Source organism: Ranitomeya imitator, chromosome 3 (genome assembly GCF_032444005.1).
Source record: "Ranitomeya imitator isolate aRanImi1 chromosome 3, aRanImi1.pri, whole genome shotgun sequence".
Classification (NCBI taxonomy): domain Eukaryota; kingdom Metazoa; phylum Chordata; class Amphibia; order Anura; family Dendrobatidae; genus Ranitomeya; species Ranitomeya imitator.
Window position 1 is genome coordinate 250,252,206 of NC_091284.1, and position 21,231 is coordinate 250,273,436.

General features: G+C 44.1%; 1 protein-coding gene across 8 annotated transcripts in view; it reads right to left on the reverse strand.

Moving 5' to 3' along the window:
* Nucleotides 1-21,231, reverse strand: part of FOXP4 (forkhead box P4) — a 97,440-nt gene that overhangs the window by 32,018 nt on the left and 44,191 nt on the right. For 6 of the 8 annotated variants that reach the window (XM_069756358.1, XM_069756359.1, XM_069756357.1 and 3 more), the window contains exons 2-4: nucleotides 15,942-16,127; nucleotides 15,267-15,356; nucleotides 15,060-15,182 (exon numbers count right to left, since the gene is read on the reverse strand). In XM_069756358.1, the coding sequence (XP_069612459.1) occupies nucleotides 15,060-15,182; nucleotides 15,267-15,356; nucleotides 15,942-16,112 (384 nt within the window). In that variant the 5' untranslated portion in view covers nucleotides 16,113-16,127. Of the gene's footprint in view, nucleotides 1-15,059; nucleotides 15,183-15,266; nucleotides 15,357-15,941; nucleotides 16,128-19,948; nucleotides 20,071-21,231 lie in introns of those variants that run through there. The other 2 variants (XM_069756354.1, XM_069756360.1) reach the window with 2 other exon arrangements.

Consider the following 21,231-nt stretch of genomic DNA (forward strand, 5'->3'; position numbering starts at 1 on the left):
TGACTGGAAACTTCTTATCCCCATGCTAAGTATTAAAATGTATACGGTAATCATTCTATAATCCACTGATGTCACTTCTAATTGTCCATTTAACCCCTCACCACCAAATCCAGATCTCCAGCTTTCCACTGATGAGGCGTAAACACCCAGAAACACATGTCTGCAATAGAGTGTCTGGTTTAATTGGTCATGTTGCAATTCTCGTTAAAGGGTCGACATTGACTTTTAGGGTTGCTATATCTATTTTTTTTTTTATTCAAATAAATTTTTATTAAGAATAACAAGGCAATTAACATGTTACATTTACATTTTCAATATAGAGTATTTCCCCCTCCCTCCCCCTTCAAACAGCCCCCTTCGATCCCAAAGCCCCCCACCCCCACCCCACAAAGCAGCTCATCTTGTTAATTACTACCATCATTAAAACAATAGAGTATCTAATCCCTCAACCATTCGTATAAGCCACACTTCACATTACTATCCCATAGCAATCCATGGAGACCACATTTTATTGAACGTTTCAGTTTTCCCTTTCTTCTTATAAATCCCTTTTTCTAGTGTCAGGCCCTGTTTCACATACTGGAGGAACTCTCCTCTTGACGGCGGCTCTTCCCTAATCCAGTTTCTAGCTATCACCTTCCTAGCCATATACAACAATCTGGCTATAGCTATCTTTAGGTGTTTATCCACTCCAATCTCATCCACGCTTCCCAACAAACAGACAACTGGATCCCTTGGCACCGTGCATCCATACGCACCTTCCATACGACTCAAAACTACCACCCAGAAGGCAGCCAACCTCGGACATGTCCACATCATATGGAAAATGTCTGCATCCGTAGACTTACACCTCGGACATTCAGAGTCATTACGCAATCCTGCCTTATATAGCACCATCGGAGACCTATAAACTCTGTGTATCACATAGAGCTGTGACAGTCTATACGGTTCACTCAGCGACAGTCTTGGGATCCATTCCAACACCGACTCCCAAGTCTCGTTATCTATTGGGCCCAAATCCCTTTCCCATTTAGCTCTTGCCATTATTGGAAACCCCAATAGAAAAGTGTGCAACAGATCCCTGTACAGAGTGGATATGACTCCTCCAGTCGTCCCATCATTACACACATACTCCAGTACTATATCCCTTTGAATCCTAATACCTCCGTTCCTACTCTGAGCTCCAAAGGCATGCCTCATCCGCAAATATTGATACTCCCCTGCAGACCCAAGACCAAATTCCGCCTGCAATTGGGAAAATGATTTCAGTTCGCCTTGTTCAATTATTTGATACACATACTGAATCCCTTTGCCCAACCACTCTATCAGTACCCCCAATGCCTCAAATTCTTTCAGATTGTTATTATGCCATAGCGGCGAGTATCTAGTCAAGTCCGTGATCCCACGTATGTGCCTCAATCTACTCCACAGCTTGCGTATCAACAGCAAAGTCGGATATAGCTTCCCCAAACTCTCCAAGGATCCATCCTCCAAACATTGCACCACTGGCCTTCTTTTTGTCACCACCTCCATCAACCGCTATACTGCCCCAGATGACCCTCCATGCGCCCAGCCCCTTAAATGCTGACTCTGGGCTGCAAGAAAGTACAACTCAGGGTTAGGCAATGCCAGACCCCCATCATCCTTGGGTCGCTGAAGTGTCTCCAGTTTGATACGCGGATGCTGCCTCCCCCAAATCAGATTCCTAAACAGAGAGTTGATCTGTCTAAATTTCCCACGTGGTATCCAAACCGGCGCATTGTGAAGAATATACAATATTTTCGGCATCAGAATCATTTTGATAAGATTCACCCTGCCTACCACAGACAAATGTAGCTTAAGCCATGCATCCGCTTTTGCCTTGAGGGCACCCAAGATTGGAGTCAGATTCTCATGTATATAGTCCGTGACCGGCATAGATACCCATATTCCCAGGTACTTAAATTTACTCGTCACCTCCAGTCGCCCGTCCTCCAATGGCTCCCCATCCACATCGTCCACCTTAAACAAGATAGACTTACTCCAATTTATCCTAAGTCCCGACACTGATCCGAATCGTTCAATAATCCCAATGGCTCCCTCCAAGGATGCAACCGGGTCAGCCAGAAACAACAAAATATCATCCGCATACAACGCCACCCTTTCTTCAATCACCCCATATTTAAACCCCGTCATCTCATCAGACTGTCGAAGCGTAGCGGCCAGTGGTTCCACCACCAGAGCAAACAAAAGGGGGGAAAGCGGACACCCCTGTCTCGTCCCTCTAGCCAATTGTATGGTCCGTGACAACTCCCCGTTTACCCTAACCCTGGCCATCGGCATCGAGTACATTAATTGAATCCATGATATGAACTGCGGTCCAAACCCCATTCTTCGCAACACCTGCCAGAGATACCCCCACTCCACACTATCGAACGCCTTGTGAGCGTCTAAAGATGCAATAACTCTCTGGCCACAGTTATCGGCTTTGAGTTGCAAGTTCATATACAGCCTTCGTAGATTAATCGCAGTTGACCTATCAGGCATAAAGCCAGACTGGTCTGAGTGTATCAGGCCAGAAATAACACTTGTCAACCTCATCGCCAACACCTTAGCCAGGAGTTTAACGTCGATAGTAAGCAAAGAAATTGGCCGATATGAATCCGGCTGTGTCGGGTCTTTCCCCTCCTTTGGAATCACCACTATTGTGGCCTCCCGCATAGATGCCGGTAGCCTTCCACCATTCGTAGCCTCTTCCAAGACCGCCTTCAATTTAGGGATCAACACTTCCCCAAAGCTTTTATAAATTTCGGCAGGAAATCCGTCTACGCCAGGCGCCTTCCCATTAGCCATCGACTGCAATGCCCGTCCCAGTTCCTCCTCCGTAATGGGAGCCTCCAAATCCTCCCTAGCTGTGTCACTCAGCCTCGGGAGCTCCAACTCCTCAAGGAACACCACCGTGTCCTCCATTGACCCATCTACCCGAGAGGAGTATAAGTCTGCGTAAAAATCTGCAAAAGTCTCCAAAATCTCTGAAGTCTCAGAAACAGCAACACCACTCCCAGTCACCAAAGAGTGAACAAAGGAAGTATTTCTCTGGGCAGATGCCACCAGCGACAGCAAATGACCCACTGATTCACCCTCCTGGTAATAGGCCAAATTCATGAATTCCCTCTTCCTTTCAGCCTTACTCAGCAAGACCGCCTCTAGCTGGCTTTGAGCTGCCTTTAACCTCCTCCCAGCCTCCAAAGTACCCATTATTACCATCTCATCTTCAGCCACCCTCAGCCCATCTATCGCCAGCCTCTCTGCCTCTCTCGATTTCCGCTTACACCTGCTAATATCCCTAAACAACAGCCCTCTCAAGTACGCTTTCATGGTTTCCCACACAGTAAGCACATCTACGCTACCCTCATTTATCTCAAAAAATTCCACCAATTCCTTCTTAATCTTCTCCAAGTCTATACTGTGTAGCCAATTAGGGTGAATTTTCCACTCCCTTCTGCTCCCGTTCCGTGTCCCCACTGATCGAAATTCCACTTCAACTGGACTATGGTCTGAGAGAGCCCTAGGTAAATATCTCACGTCCCTTACCATCGTATCTAGTAATCGGTTACCCAGTGCCAGATCAATCCTAGACAGCGTACCATGAGCTGGTGAGTAGCATGAATACGCCCTTTCCCCGATATGCCTAACTCTCCATAAATCAACCATGCCCACTTCCCCGACATAAGTCCCAAACGTAGTGATATGTCCCGCCGTCCTATTCTGGGGGTTTTTGTTCTTATCCCAAAAGTCATCACATATATTATTAAGGTCGCCGATAATTAGCAATGGTAACGGTCCCCAGCGCTCTACCCTCTCCAGCACCTCTCTTATCTTCTTGCTTGAGTATGGGGGCGGAATATACATTGCCACTATACATACCAATACTCCATTCATTTTACATTTCACCACCACATACTGACCATCGACATCCTCTTTTCCTCTTTTACCATTACCTCCTCATACTGCACCCCCGCAGGTATTAACACAGACACACCCCTAGAATACGTCGAGAAAGTAGAATGATACGCCCTCTGTATCCAGCGCCTATTCAATATGTTCACCCTCTCCCGCACTAAATGTGTCTCCAGCAGACATATCATTGAGACTTTCTGTTCTCGGACATACTGCAGACTTGCCGCCCGCCGTGTTTTATCCGCCAGACCTCTCACATTCCAACTCAATATTTTAATACAATCTCCCATCATGTGGCTCATCATTTCTTAAAGTATCCAATTTCCCAAGTATGAGCTGCCCCAACCCTCCCACCCCCCCTGCCCCCTCCCAACTTACCCCCCTAACCCCCCCAATATAACGCATTCTTCCTCTCATCAAGAGTGGGGCTCCACTGCGAACACTCTCCCTTACTTAACCCTCTCCATTCGTGTCCCGCTGCCATAGCAATCACAATTTCCCCCCCAACTTTCACTTTATTGTATCTTAACATTTCAACTTATATTAACATATAGAAAAAGTACCAAACCAGTTCACAGTACCCAGCATAACCCTCCTCCCCCGTACTTAGTAGTTGGTACTGTCCCCTCCGGCCATTCCTTCAATATGGCCCAGCAAAACCCCCAACAGTTGCTCAACTCTTTAACCATTGCTAACGAGCGCAGAACTCTCCTCCATCGACAGAGAAAACAAATCCCAACTGGATCTTGCCGAAATGTCAGTCGCCCATTCCCTTAAGTTTTTTCTCATGAGTATCAAGCCACTGGGTAGCGTCCTCCGGTGTCAAGAAAAAGTGGGTCTTATTAAAAGCCACCAGTCTCAGCTTGGCGGGAAACATCACTGAATACTGCACTCCCAGCTCCCTCAGTCGCCGCTTGACTCCAGTAAACTTCATCCGCTGTTTCTGAACCGCAGCGGAATAATCCGGATAAATGGCGATTTTCTGACCTCCAGCCGTCAGATCCTCCATCTCTCTAGCCTTTCTAAGGATAATGTCTCTGTCTCTGTAATTGAGTATTTTAGCAAGCATGGTACGGGGATTCGCTCCTGGGGCAGGGGGCTGCGGCGGGACCCTATGAGCCCGTTCAACAGCAAAGACTTTTGTCAACACTGTGTTCCCAATCTTCTCCAGCAGCCAGTTCTCCACAAACTCAGTGGGATTTCTCCCCTCAGTCTTTTCAGGCAGCCCCACTATACGTATATTATTTCGTCTGGATCTATTTTCCAGATCCTCATTTTTGGCAGCGAGCTCGGCTATTGCTTGGGCGAACTTCTTTTCAGCTTTTTGTAGCTTAACTATGTGATCTTCTGCCGTGCTCACCCTCTCCTCCACCACTCCTATACGTTTGTCCATTTTCTGCAGAGCCGCATTAATCTGTGCCGTGTCCCCTTTAACTTCCTGCATCTGCTGGGCCAAGGAGTTCAGGGATTGCTGACATGAAGAGATCAGTGTGATAACATCTCTAAAGGTACTGTCACACTAGACTATATCGCTAGCGATCCGTGACGTTGCAGCGTCCTCGCTAGCGATATCGTCCAGTGTGACAGGCAGCAGCGATCAGGCCCCTGCTGTGCTGTCGCTGGTCGGGGAAGAAAGTCCAGAACTTTATTTGGTCGCTGGACTCCCCGTAGACATCGCTGAATCGGCGTGTGTGACACCGATTCAGCGATGTCTTTGCTGGTAACCAGGGTAAACATCGGGTAACTAAGCGCAGGGCCGCGCTTAGTAACCCGATGTTTACCCTGGTTACCATCCTAAAAGTAAAAAAACAAACACTACATACTTACCTACAGCCGTCTGTCCTCCAGCGCTGTGCTCTGCTCTCCTCCTGCTCTGGCTGTGAGCGTCGGTCAGCCGGAAAGCAGAGCGGTGACGTCACCGCTCTGCTTTCTGGCTGCCCGGCGCTCACAGCCAGACCAGAGAAGCAGAGCGCCGAGGACAGACGGCTGTAGGTAAGTATGTAGCGTTTGTTTTTTTACTTTTTAGGATGGTAACCAGGGTAAACATCGGGTTACTAAGCGCGGCCCTGCGCTTAGTTACCCGATGTTTACCCTGGTTACCGGGGACCTCGGGATCGTTGGTCGCTGGAGAGCTGTCTGTGTGACGGCTCTCCAGCGACCAAACAGCGACGCTGCAGCGATCCGGATCGTTGTCGGTATCGCTGCAGCGTCGCTATGTGTGACGGTACCTTAAGAGCCGGCTCCTCTCCCTGTGATATGCCTCCAGGTCCCCCACTAGCCCCAGCCATGCTGCCTCTCTCCTTCCCCCTCTGTACCTCATGCTGCTCGGCTGTGCTTGCTTCCTCCTCCTCCTGGTCAGCTCCAGCTCCAGATCCTGGTTCTGCCTCCTCAGCAGCCTCCACTCTGGCATACTGCTGCAGCTTTGCGGCCACCTCCATGCGCCGCTGACATGCGGCGTTCTCCTTCTCGGCGTCCTCCCTAGCATCGGAGCCATCTTGGCTGGCTCCTGCATCGCTGGTGCCAGCGTCTTTCTGCCGCCTCCTGGTCATCGCTGCCGACTCCGGACCTGCTGCTCCGCACCGCTGCACTCTCCGGACCTTCAGCCAGCCGGATTTAGGTGAGTTTACCCGAAAATCGGGGTTAAAGCAGGATTTTTGTCCTTATGGCAGCAGGAGCACTCTTCCCTGCTTCCACTCACATGGCCAGCTCCATGTGTATGGTTGCTATATCTATTATGTGGCACTAGACTTTCTGTCCTCTTCATCTTTGAAGAATCTTTTTGCTTATTTAATTTTGCAGAGGAGCATTGTATGGTCTACAAGTCTGTATATGCCACTCTAGAATACTCCTCTCAATCCCAGAGATTTAGAGATTTTGTTTGGCAAATTTAGGTCAATAGGATTTGTATTTATTCATTAAAAAAAATATAAAATTTGGCAAAAGTTTTGAAAAATATTATTTTCAATCTTGTAATTAAAAACTCCTTATACTTACTTCTCTCGCCACTACCTACTCAATGCCACCCGTCTGGTCCTCGTCTGATCCCCCGCCGCTGGAATCTTCTGGCTTTCTTTAAGCTCAGAAGGCTTCTGCGCAAGCACATGAAAGATCTTGGTGTCATGATGTTCTGCACCATCACTTTTGAGCAGAGGGATTCTATTGTGAACAGCGGGGGATCAGAAGATGCAGCGAGGCCGGGACAGGTGACCGTAAAGAGTCAGGACGGTGAGGTGAGTAGAAAGATTTATGTTGCTAGATTGGTCTTTTCTGAACGCAGTGATATCAGATATGTATAATTTTATTATCTTTATTTTTAATGGGGGGAAAAGGTAGGTGATTTGAACTTATTTTAGGCTATGCTCACAGGTTGCGTTTTTGAGGTGTGTTTTTTTTTTCCTAAGACAAAACCGGCTCTCTTGGCAGCAAGACATTTGCTGCAAAAAAGCAAGTTTTGCAGCGTTTTTTCATGGTACATTTGTCTCTTGTGCATGATGATAAAGTTTAGTGCAAAAAAAAAAAAAAAGATTCTACTTCATCAGGTTTCGGCTCAAAAAAGCAGCAAAAACTAATACCTGCGTTTTTGCAGCACTCTTTGCACCACTTATTTCTTTCAATGGGTGAAAAACACTGAAAAAACACTGAAAGAAGTGACAGGCTCAATTCTGCAAAACCCAAGGTTTTGCACAAAATACTGAGGACACAAAAACCAAGATGTACATGAGATTTCTGAATTCTCATACACTTTGCTGGTACTGTAAAGCGCAGCTAAAATTTGCATAAAAAAAATAATAAAACACATAAAAACACAACATATGAACATACCCTAAGGGTATGTGTCCACGTTCAGGATTGCATCAGGATTTGGTCAGGATTTTTCATCAGTTTTTGTAAACCAAAACCAGGAGTGGGTGATAAATGCAGAAGTGGTGCGTATGTTTCTATTATACTTTTCTGCTAATTGTTCCACTCCTGGTTTTGGCTTACAAATACTGATGAAAAATCCTGACCAAATCCTGATGCAATCCTGAACGTGGACATATACCCTTACACTTCCAGCAAAGTATATGGAATTTATAGAAATCTCAAGTATGCTGTCCTTTTTTAAAATATAATTGACCAAAAAGACAAAAACTGCAATGTCAAAAACTATATAAAACCACATGTAAAAACACACTCAAACGAGAAATGAAAAAATAAATATAATGCAAGTAACCGCAAAGGTGGAGAAATGGTACAGAAAATCTGCAACATCAAAAACTCACCAAATACGCATCATGGGAACATAGCCTTAAGTGTCGCAGGGTGAACAAAAACCAGCAATTTGTGAATAGTTTTTTGGCACCATTCTCCATATAATAAAAATTATGACCACTTTATACTTTGGGCCAGTGATACCTATTTATGTAGATTTTTTTTTAAAGTTTTGCTACTATTATTTTGCTACTAAAAGATATATTTTTTAGGAAAAAAATGTTTTTTTTTGCCATATTCTGAACCTTTTTATTGTTTGCTGCCAGAACCATATAAGGAAACAAACAAAAACCTAAAGAGATGAACTGGAATATAAGAAGGTGTACATGCAGCGTGTAGACGCATATTCACACTGGCCACTAAACAGACAAAACCTAATATAAAAGCAAAGTGAGCAAACACCCAGCAGCAGCAGGACCGCTACCTCAGCCTTTGTGCAAGGAGGAACAGGAAGAGCACTGCCAGAGCCCTGCAAAATGACCTCCAACAGGCCACAAATGTGCATGTGTCTGCACAAACGGTAGAAACCAACACGAGGATGGTCTGAGTGCCCGACGTCCACAAATGGGGGTTGTGCTCACAGCCCAACACTGTGCAGGACGCTTGGCATTTGCCACAGAACACCAGGATTGGCAAATTCGTCACTGGTTCACACTTAGCACATGTGACAGACGTGACAGTCTGGAGACGCCGTGGAGAGCGATCTGCTGCTCAGAATGACCGGTTTGGCAGTGGGTCATTAATGCTGTGGGGTGGCATTTCTTTGAAGGGCCGCACCGCCCTCCATGTGCTCGTAAGAGGTAGCCTGACTGCCATTAGGTACTGAGATGAGATCCTCAGACCTCGTGAGACCATATGCTGGTGCGGTTGGCCCTGGGATCCTCCTAATACAGGGCAATGCCAGAGCTCATGTGGCTGGAGTGTGTCAGCAGTTCCTGCAAGATGAAGGCATTGAAGCTATGGACTGGCCCGCCCGTTCCCCAGATCTGAATCCGATTGAACACATCTGGGACATCATGTCTCGCACCATCCACCGTCACGTTGCACCACAGACTGTCCAGGAGTTGGCGGATGCTGTTGTCCAAGTCTGGGAGGAGATCCCTCAGGAGACCATCCGCCGCCTCATCAAGAGCATGCCCAGGCGTTGTAGGGAGATCATACAGGCACATGGAGGCCACACACACTACTGAGCATCATTTCCTTGTCTTGAGGCATTTCCACTGAAGTTGGATCAGCCTGTAACCTCATTTTCCACTTTGATTTTGAGACTCATTCCAACTCCAGACCTCCGTGGGATGTTAGTTGTAATTTACGTTGATCATTTTTAGGTTTTATTGTTCTCAACACATTCTACTATAAAATGAATAACGATTTACAACTGGAAAATTTCATTCAGTGATATCTAGGATGTGGGAGCAGTGTGTGTGTGTGTGTGTATATATATATATATATATATATATATATATATATATGTGTGTATGTATGTATGTATGTATGTATGTATGTATGTATGTATGTATGTATGTATGTATGTATATATATATATATATATATATATATATATATATATATATATATATATATATATATATATATATATATATAGTGCCTACAAGTAGTATTCAACCCCCTGCAGATTTAGCAGGTTTAATAAGATGCAAATAAGTTAGAGCCTTCAAACTTCAAACAAGAGCAGGATTTATTAACAGATGCATAAATCTTACAAACCAAAAAGTTTTGTTGCTCAGTTAAATTTTTATAAATTTTAAACATAAAAGTGTGGGTCAATTATTATTCAACCCCTAGGTTTAATATTTTGTGGAATAACCTTTGTTTGCAATTACAGCTAATAATCGTCTTTTATAAGACCTGATCAGGCCGGCACAGGTCTCTGGAGTTATCTTGGCCCACTCCTCCATGCAGATCTTCTCCAAGTTATCTAGGTTCTTTGGGTGTCTCATGTGGACTTTAATCTTGAGCTCCTTCCACAAGTTTTCAATTGGGTTAAGGTCAGGAGACTGACTAGGCCACTGCAACACCTTGATTTTTTGCCTCTTGAACCAGGCCTTGGTTTTCTTGGCTGTGTGCTTTGGGTCGTTGTCTTGTTGGAAGATGAAATGACGACCCATCTTAAGATCCTTGATGGAGGAGCGGAGGTTCTTGGCCAAAATCTCCAGGTAGGCCGTGCTATCCATCTTCCCATGGATGCGGACCAGATGGCCAGGCCCCTTGGCTGAGAAACAGACCCACAGCATGATGCTGCCACCACCATGCTTGACTGTAGGGATGGTATTCTTGGGGTCGTATGCAGTGCCATCCAGTCTCCAAACGTCACGTGTGTGGTTGGCACCAAAGATCTCGATCTTGGTCTCATCAGACCAGAGAACCTTGAACCAGTCAGTTTCAGAGTCCTCCAAGTGATCATGAGCAATCTGTAGACGAGCCTTGACATGACGCTTTGAAAGTAAAGGTCCCTTACGGGCTCGTCTGGAACGGAGACCATTGCGGTGGAGTACGTTACTTATGGTATTGACTGAAACCAATGTCCCCACTGCCATGAGATCTTCCCGGAGCTCCTTCCTTGTTGTCCTTGGGTTAGCCTTGACTCTTCGGACAAGCCTGGCCTCGGCACGGGAGGAAACTTTCAAAGGCTGTCCAGGCCGTGGAAGGCTAACAGTAGTTCCATAAGCCTTCCACTTCCGGATGATGCTCCCAACAGTGGAGACAGGTAGGCCCAACTCCTTGGAAAGGGTTTTGTACCCCTTGCCAGCCTTGTGACCCTCCACGATCTTGTCTCTGATGGCCTTGGAATGCTCCTTTGTCTTTCCCATGTTGACCATGTATGAGTGCTGTTCACAAGTTTGGGGAGGGTCTTAAATAGTCAGAAAAGGCTGGAAAAAGAGATAATGAATCCAAACATGTGAAGCTCATTGTTCTTTGTGCCTGAACTACTTCTTAATACTTTAGGGGAACCAAACAGAATTCTGGTGGGTTGAGGGGTTGAATAATAAATGACCCTCTGAAAAGACTTTTCACAATTTAAAAAAAAAAAATAAACATAGAAATAACATTCTTTTTTGCTGCAGTGCATTTCACACTTCCAGGCTGATCTACAGTCCAAATGTCACAATGCCAAGTTAATTCCAAATGTGTAAACCTGCTAAATCTGCAGGGGGTTGAATACTACTTGTAGGCACTGTATATATATATATATATATATATATATATATATATATATATATATATATACACACACACACATACACAGTGTGTCCGTAAAGTCATGGTGCACTTTGGACCAGTCACTGGAAAGCAACAGAAAACGATAGAAATGTGATATCTGCTCCAAATAAAAGAAAAACACTCCCAGTTTCATACCTATTCAGTGCAGTCCGATGTAGGCTCCATTTGCTGCCCTACAAACATCAAAACGATAGTGAAGTTCTTGCCACACACGGCGGTGAGCCCACCTCAAAGCCGCGACATGTCAGCTGTTTTCAACAGCTGACATGTGCCCACAATGGGCATGAGCGGAATCGCGATCCGCCCGCGTCCATTAACTAGTTAAATGCCACTGTCAAACGCTGACAGCTGCATTTAACAAGCGCTGCCAGTCGCGCAGCCGGAAGTACGCGCACCGCTGACCCCTGTGACGTGATCGGGGGTCATCGGTTCGTTGCCATCACAACCAGAGGTCTCCTCAAGACCTCTATGGCTGTTGAAGCCAGACTGCTATGAGCGCCACCCTGTGGTCGGCGCTCATAGCAAGCCTGTTATTCTGCTGCATAGAGGTGATCTGTGCATCACCTCTATGTAGCACAGGTGATCGAGTAGTGGATGCTTCTAGCCTCCCATGGAGGCTATTGAAGCATGCCAAAATGAAAAAAAAAGTGTTTAAAAATATAAAAAAAATATAAAAGTTCAAATCATCCCCCTTTCGCCCCAATCAAAATAAAACAATAAAAAAAAGCAAACCTACACATATTTGGTATTGTCGCGTTCAGAATCGCCCGATCTATCAATAAAAGAAAGGATTAACCTGATCGCTAAACGGCAAAGCGAGAAAAAAAATCAAAACGCCAAAATTACGTCTTTTTGGTGGCTGCGACATTGCATTAAAATGCAATAACGAGCGATCAAAAGAACATATCTGCACTAAAGTGGTATAATTAAAAACGTCAGCTCGACACGCAAAAAATAAGTCCTCACCCAACCCCAGATCACGAAAATTGGAGACGCTACGAGTAACAGAAAATTGCGCAATTTTTTTTTAACCACTTAATTAAAAGAGAACCTAGACATGTTTGGTATCTATGAACTCGTAATGACCTAGAGAATCATAATGGCAAAAAAGCCAAACAAAAAACAAGTGTGGGAGTGCACTTTTTTTTAGCAATTTCATCTCACTTGGAATTTTTTTTCCCATTTTCTGTTACGCGACATGGTAAAACCAATGGTATCTTTCAAAAATACAACTCGTCCCGCAAAAAATAAGCCCTCACATGGCCATATTGACGGAAAAATAAAAAAGTTATGGCTCTGGAAAGAAGGGGAGCAAAAAACGAAACAAGCTCCAGAGATGAAGGGGTTAATGTCATTGATACATTCAATGTACACATGTTGCTTCACATAACCCCTAAAGTAAAAGTCTAAGGGCGTCAGATCTGGGGATCTTGGTGGCCATGTATTGACAGAACCCTTTTGCCAAATCTTGTGCTAAGCATCTCATGTGTTTTTTCATAGATTTCACGAGCCATTATGCTGTTCCCATTTCATGTATCACACATTCCCTTGCTTTAGTACAATTGAGTGCAGCCATTCATCTATTTGCTATGTAAGTTGTTTTTTGGTTATGCACCAGTTCAGACTAGATTGCTGTTCAGTCAGTTTACCTATATTTACTATGCTCTATTCTTTTCTGACTTGAACGCTCCGCCCTTCACCATGCTGTTATTTTAATTACATCCAAACACAGTTGGTTCTGAGCTTCCTATAAATGCAGGCTTTACCATGTTATTAGCCATAGGTAAGTGTTCACACTAGGCAGTCAGGTCAGGGACCCATCCGATCTGAGATTACCTTGACGTTTGGTGGATGGGCTCACATTTTTTGGCCAAATTTTGTGCTAAGCATCTAATGTGTTTTTTCATAGATTTCACGAGCCATTATGCTATTCACATTTCATGTATCACACATTTACTTGCTTTAGTACAATTGAGTGCAGCCATTTATCTATTTGCGTTGACAGAACCCCTGCCTATCCACCGCCGGCGGAATGTTCTATCCAGAAACTCACGAACAATTGTGGCGTAGTGTGGAGGAGCGCTGTTCTGTTGAAAGATGACAACTTCTGGAAATTGTGGCACTGCATACAATTCCAACATGTCAAGATACGTGTTTGCCATTACAGACCGCTCCGCGAAAAAAAATGGGCCTATCACCTTATCATGCATCAGGCCACACCACCCGCTCACTTTAGGGGTGTTATGTTCATACTCAACGTAGGCATGAGGATGTTCAGCAGCCCATATTCGGACGTTATGGCGATGAACATGTCGACAGATATGAAAGGTCGCCTCATCGCTAAACACAATCTTCTGCACCAGTCTTGCATCACTGTCGATCTCATGAAGCATACCTGTAGCAAACGCGCATCGTTTGGGTCTAGCGAGCAACAGCCGCAATTTGTACCCCGTAAAACAGAGACGTTTCTTTAACACTTTATGAACTGTAGTCTTGCTTAGGTGTAATTGTCAAGCACACGCACGTACAGATTTTTTAGGGCTCCTTTGGTAGCTATAGTATAGCCTCTACAGACTCGTCACTGACTGATGGCCTACCAGAACGGGGCTTCTCCACCAAACTGCCGGTTTCCTTCACCTGCTTTTTCCACCAAGTAATGTTATTCCTATGTGGTGGCGCTTCGTTATAAATGCGCTGATATTCACATAGCACTTTGTTCACGGATTCGAATTTAGCGAGCCACAAAACACAATGAACTTTCCTCTGTACTGTCCACATCTCGACTGGCATAGAAAACCACACAGCTGGCATAAGCTTGGGGCTGCATGATGTCACAGTGTATTAGTAAGAGTTCAGTTTATCAGGGGTTAATCTGACTGGGGGCTCAGCAACAGCTTAAATGAGTTTGTGTTGTTTGATTGGTTCTTGTCATCTCTCCTCATGAACAGGTCTGATATGACTGGGCCAGAGAAAGGGCGTCAAAATGTAAACTATAAATAGATCGTAACTGGTCAAAAGTGCACCATGACATGACTTTATTCTATTCTGATTCATCATGCTTTTACTTTACTTGGCTGATGAAATGTTGGGTTTTCTAGGAGATGGATGAGTAAAATCGAAAGGTCCGTATGCTGTGCGATTTTTTTTCTCGCACCCATTGACTTGCATTGGCGATTTTTTTCAGTCCGATCTCGATCTGAGCTGAAAAAAAATTGCAGAAGAGTATGCACTGAATCATTGAATAACATTGGTCTGAATGCAATCCGACTTTTAAGTGTGAGTGAGCCCTATCAGTAAAGTTTTGTCAAAGCCAAAAACCATGAAGTATCAAAAAACAAAGAAGCTTTATTTAAAGCATGACACACCAACAAGAGACAAAAAAACAACGCTATAGTCGTAATATAAACGCATGTTAATAAACGCAAGTAACTTAATTTAAATAATAGGTGAAAAAAACCTGCAAGGTGGGAACGTAGCCTTACGAAAGTGAAAAGATCAAGCATTGGTAGTGTTCTCACCGTGATCATTACACTGGCATTTTTGTATGAATTCTTTCTGCCTGCCAACAGGTGCCTCTGATGTAAAAATGAGCCAGACCAAGCTGTAATTCCTACTTCCTACCTTACCTGCTGTAACATTAGAGCTTGCTGCTGTTGCATGACAGCCTGAAGTTGGGCCGGAGACAATATCTGCTGCATCTGTTGCTGCGTGATCATCTGTGGAGACATCATAGCGACTGAAACTGGGACCTGTGGTAAGGAAACAGATCAGTAAGATTGTTATACCCTTATCAAAAGACATGGCTTCCCTTCTCACCTGTGCTATGGTCTCACCTGTACTGAAGGCTGCTTGTTCTCTGCACTGCTAGGAGTGCTCAGTCCCGTCGCCTGCTGGAGCAAAAGCTGCCGCGCCATCTGTAGAGCCTACAGGAAGAACATAGAAGACAGGGATTCTGAATACATGCAGTTTCTCATCTGTTCTGGCTTTTGCTCCTCCCAAAGTTTCATTGCCATTTGGAGGCCAAGAGCATTTGATCGGTTTATATAATTTCTCCAAGTACCTCCTTTTCAAAATACCAATAAAAAGTGTAAAATGAAGAATTGCTCACTTATTCGAACGTTTTCATTCATGGATCCTCCAGCAATTAAGTCACATCCATCATTTATGCGACTACTGCATCTAGTCATTGTCCTCAGAAGTCTAGTTGGCATTTATGACATGTGACTACAGAGACCTGTGATTGGCTGCAGCGGTCACGTGAATTAATGAAGTGACTTAATCACTACAGGATTGGCTCCGAGGAGTGCTGGAATAGGGAGGATTGGAATATTTAAAGGGACCCTGTCAGCACTGGATGACTGCTCACACCAAGTGCATCATCATTTATATACACATTCCCACCTGCTTGTTTTCCATCGATCTCCACCCCAGTTTTCCCCATGCAAAAAAAAAAGTGAACACAAAATGATGCAATTTTTTTTTTAAAAAATTGTCTTGTTTCCTTTTACCTGTTGCTGCTGGAAATGCAGGAGCTCTGCTGTGCTTAACTCTCCATTAGTCTCCCCACTGGCGCTGCCTTCCCTTGCTCCACCTCCATCTGACTGGTTAGGAATACTGCCAACTCCGTTTTGACTGGTTGGAGTTGATCGAATCGATTCAGATGCAGATTCCACCATCATGACGTTTTCCACAGCCTGTGTTAAGACAGCGAGATATCAGTCATGTGTACAGTACACAAATATTACTGTTTCCTGCAAATATTTACATAACAAGGGAGGACATAAAACACCACTTTAAATTAAGATTTGTTCTCAATTATTAATATCCAGTCTTTATTAATACCAAAATGATCCAATTTTAATCTGCTAGGAATGAGAAATGCAAATGAATGGAAAAATGTGATTTGTGATTTTCCAAGCCGCTTTTTCCAACCTACCCGTACTTATCTGTATGTTACCTTTCCTAACAGTAACCAACAATATTTTCACCTTCTATCGAACTGTGGTTCAGCTTTTGCACTTTGATATGACTTGTTATACTGCCTTGGGGGAAGAGATTGGAAGGTAAGGGCTTTTTTTGTTTTTTTTTTCCCCTTTTACTCTGTAAATGTCCTTAAATTTGAAAATTTTTTAATTAAGATCCAACTTTAAAAAAAGGGGGGGGGGAGGTGTAGTTTCTGGTTTGGAGTCTGCAGACATTCTGTTGCTGAATTGTGACATTGTGCAATCTACTGGATTTACAATGTGGCTTCTGCGTGCTCAAAAATGTGATTGAGTCCCCACGCCTGCAAGTCTCGTGGCTGTATGATAGGCGCCACACATGCAGGGATTGCCTGTTTGTTCGGCAATCCCTGCATATGTTGCGGCTGTCGAGCAGACGCGAGACATGCAGGTGCGGGGAACACATTTTTTGAGAACGCCGAAGACACTCGGTTAGCACCTGAGCATGCTCGGATAACACCATACCCGAGCACGTTTGCTCATCACTAGTAGCTCCAACAAACCACACTTTTTACATTTCACGCATTTGCTCACCCAAGACTTTTCAAAACAAACCTTTTTTTAGGGCCATAAAACACATGAAAAAGACGACATGCAACACAAGCGATATTACAAGATTGTTTAACAAGTATTTTCAGTCTCTTTTTTATTTTGCACTGTTTTTTACATGCATTGTTCTAGTGTTTTCCAAGTCCTATAGCTAAGCAGATGGGAGCACTTCACACTTCAAGCATGCTGCATTGTGGAAAAAAAATAGCAGTGTGCACACAGAATCTTTTTGCAGAGTTTATGGAGCAGAAATCCCCAAGTTTTTTAATTTCTTCTTAGTTTCTGCTCCAAATCCTTCACAAAAGACACCGTGAGCAAGGTATGGGAACACAGCGCTTTAATAGGCCAGTGGTCGTTTTCATTGCGTCTTTACATGTTACTTCTTCTAAAAATACCAAAGTGGTGACATATTGCCATTATACTTTTCTCTGATTGTTCTACCCCTGGTTGTAGCTTACAAATACTGATGTAGAAAAATCATCTTTTTTTTAACATCTACAATCGTATCTGTTTTCCTTAAAAACTGATGCATTTTTTTAATTGACATGCAGTAGAATCTCAGGAGATCACGTGACTTTTTTTCTGGGAAAAAAAAGGAACACATGAAATAAAGGAAGAACAAGTGAATGCAAATGTATGACAATATATTTACATCTATCTTCCACAGACTGCAATGTTATAAAAATGGATCAGTATTTATAAAGGACTAGATGGTTGCCCGATTCTAACGCATCAGGTATTCTAGAATATGTATGTCCACGTAGTATATTGCCCAGTCATGTAGTATATTGCCCAGCCACGTAGTATATTGCCCAGCCACGTAGTTGTAAATTGCCCAGTGACATAGTATACAGCAGAGCCACATAGTATATTGTCCAGTGACGTAGTATATTGCCCAGTGACGTAGTATATTGCCCAGTGACGTAGTATACAGCACAGAGCCATGTAGTATATTGCCCAGTGACGTAGTATATTGCCCAGTGACGTAGTATATTGCCCAGTCACGTAGTACATTGCCCAGCCACGTAGTATATTGCCCAGCCACGTGGTATATTGCCCAGCCACGTAGTATATTGCCCAGTGACATAGTATACAGCACAGAGCCACGTAGCATATTGCACAGCCCATGTAGTATATTGCCCAGCCCATGTAGTATATTGCCCAGCCACGTATGACACAGGTTAAAAACATAAAAAATAAACATATACTCACCTTCCGCAGGCGCGTTGTAACACTGTCGCCTGTGTGGGGTGCAGGCGGCATCTTCCAGTCCCAGGGTGTGCTGACGTCGCGGTCACATGATCGTGACGTCACGGCAGGTCCTTGTCGTGCAGGACCTGTCATGACGTCGCGGTCACATGACCGTGTAGCGGTCACATGACCGTGACGTCACGGCAGGTCCTTTCCGCGCAGGACTTGTGATGATGAGCGGGAAAGGCGACGTAGGTGAGTATATAATAATTTTTTATTTTTTAAATTATTTTTAACATTCAATGTTTTTACTATTGGCGCTGCATAGGCTGCGTCAATAGTAAAAAACTTGGTCACACAGGGTTAATAGCAGCGGTAACGGACTGCATTACACCGCGGCATAACGCGGTCCGTTACTGCTGCCATTAACTCTGTGTGAGGGCAGACTGGAGGGGTGTATGCGGGTGTCGGGCAGTGAGTGCAGGGAGTAAGAAGCGGCCATTTTCTTCCGGACTGTGCGCGTCGCTGATTGGTCACGGCAGCCATGACAGGCAGCTGCCGAGACCAATCAGCGAACGAATAACCGTGACAGAAAGACGGAAGTACCCCTTAGACAATTATATAGTAGATGATAAAGTATGGTACACTGAATTATTTGCATCCCATTAAAAAAAAAAAGGACTGAAACGGTTATGTGCACACTAGGATACCAATCTGACATACGTTCTTTTTCCTATTACCGTATATTCTATGTAAATAGAAATGTATACATTTAGATACTTTTTTTATAATAGAAATGGTACATCAAGAACATCACAAAAACATGGTGTGATTACAGTGTCAGAGTGGCGTGCCAAGGGCCCACCAGTAACCAACTCCAGGGCCCAACTTTTCAGCTAATGTGACAATATACTCAATAACAAAGGTAATTAACGATGAACTGCTAGATTGGTAAATGAATACTTTGTCGCCGCCTTTGTCTGTACATAGTGATTAAAGTATATTGTGCCAAGTACTGCTCATATAAGAAGGTGGTGGCCCACTCGAGGATTCCCCTGTCCTCCTGCGGGCCAGTCCAAGCCTGGGTGTGAAGCAGATCCTAGCTCTCTGAATAGTCATGTGTAATTTATAGTTGATATAGCGCCTCGGCTGCGGAGTACAGCTCTGTGGTATAATTGTTATACGGGACAGATGTTACGCTCTCATCTATTATTCCACAACTAGCATTGACGCACATCAGTCTATTATAAGCGGTAATATATTCCACACAATTATGGGTTTATATTCATCTACATAGTATCCGAGATTCTACTACCCTGCACTAATAATCTGAGCAGTCCGTGCGTAGGAATATATTGGTAAATGTATTGAGTGGGCCGAGTGTAAAGCTGCCATAAAACCTCTGCAGGCCACATGTAGCCCATTACTGAGGCAGCCAGACGTGCTGCAATAGTCAGCAAGATTTTACAAGATCCCGTTCACACCTTATGCTGATTTTAAAGTTTTTCCAACCACTGCCTGACTTATCTACTTGCCCTTACTAGGTTTACACATGGAGGAACATTTTCTAGAAAAACAACAGCATTGCGGATGTATTATTACTTCTGCAACCTCAAATGTGAATTAGGCCTAAAGAAGAAAGGCTGTTATGCAAATAGCCTTGTTGGACAGGTCAATACAAAGGGTTAAACTTCTTCCTGAATGAAATTAGAATTCATGAGAATTGGCAAAACTTGCACTATGACAAAGATATAGTTTAATACTACGTTACTCACAGGTGGAGAGCAAACCCTGGAATCGTAAGCAAACAGCAGGTCCGAAATGAGGAATTCATGTCAGCTCATTGCTCAGGTAGGCACCGGTGGAACTGGTGGGGACAGCTCACGGTATCAGTGCCCCTCGGAGCAAGTAAACATTACAGGGCGTTAGTTTACAGCCGACACTCAAAAGTGGCCAATCCACATTCTGCTGCACAGGTCGTACTCTGCAGGGAGGGGGTGTTTGCGATAAGAAAAGGACAAGGAGGAGGCGCACTTATTGTTTTACCTGTATACCTCACACAAGTAGCCAGGTGAAGGGTCTTGGACTCTGTCCTCCCACACCCCGCTCAGATAGGAAAAACCTGCTCAACCCATAGCTTGTGTTAGCAACCCCCCAACACCTTACAAGAAAAGAGTAGAGAAGAAAAAACATGTACCTATATATAGAAAATAGTGTGAAACAATTGAAATTATGAAGGCATCAAAACTATGAATTAACACATGTGGAATTATATACTTAAAAAAGTGTGAAACAACTGAAAATATGTCTTATATTCTAGGTTCTTCAAAGTAGTCACCTTTTGCTTTGATGACTGCTTTGCACACTCTTGGCATTCTCTTGATGAGCTTCAAGAAATAGACACCGGGAATGGTAGTCACTTCACAGGTGTGCCCTGTCTGGTTTATCAAGTGGGATTTCTTGCCTCATAAATGGGGTTGGGACCATCAGTTGTGATGTGCAGAAGTCTGGTGGATACACAGCCGATAGTCCTACTGAATAGACTGCTAGAATTTGTATTATGGCAAGAAAAAAGCAGCTAAGTAAAAAAAAAGTGAGTGGCCATCATTACTTTAAGAAATGAAGGTCAGTCAGTCCGAAAAATTGGGAAAACTTTGAAAGTGTCCCCAAGTGCAGTTGCAAAAACCATCAAGCGTTACAAAGAAACTGGCTCACATGAGGACCGCCCCAGGAAAGGAAGACCAAGAGTCACCTCTGCTTCTGAGGATAAGTTTATCTGAGTCACCAGCCTCAGAAATCGCAGGTTAACAGCAGCTCAGATTAGAGACCAGGTCAGTGCCACACAGAGTTCTAGCAGCAGACACATCTCTATAACAACTGTTAAGAGACTTTGTGCAGCAAGCCTTCATGGTAAAATAGCTGCTAGGAAACCACTGCTAAGGACAGGCAACAAGCAGAAGAGACTTGTTTGGGCTAAAGAACACAAGGAATGGACATTAGACCAGTGGAAATCTGTGCTTTGGTCTGATGAGTCCAAATTTGGAATTGAGATATTTGG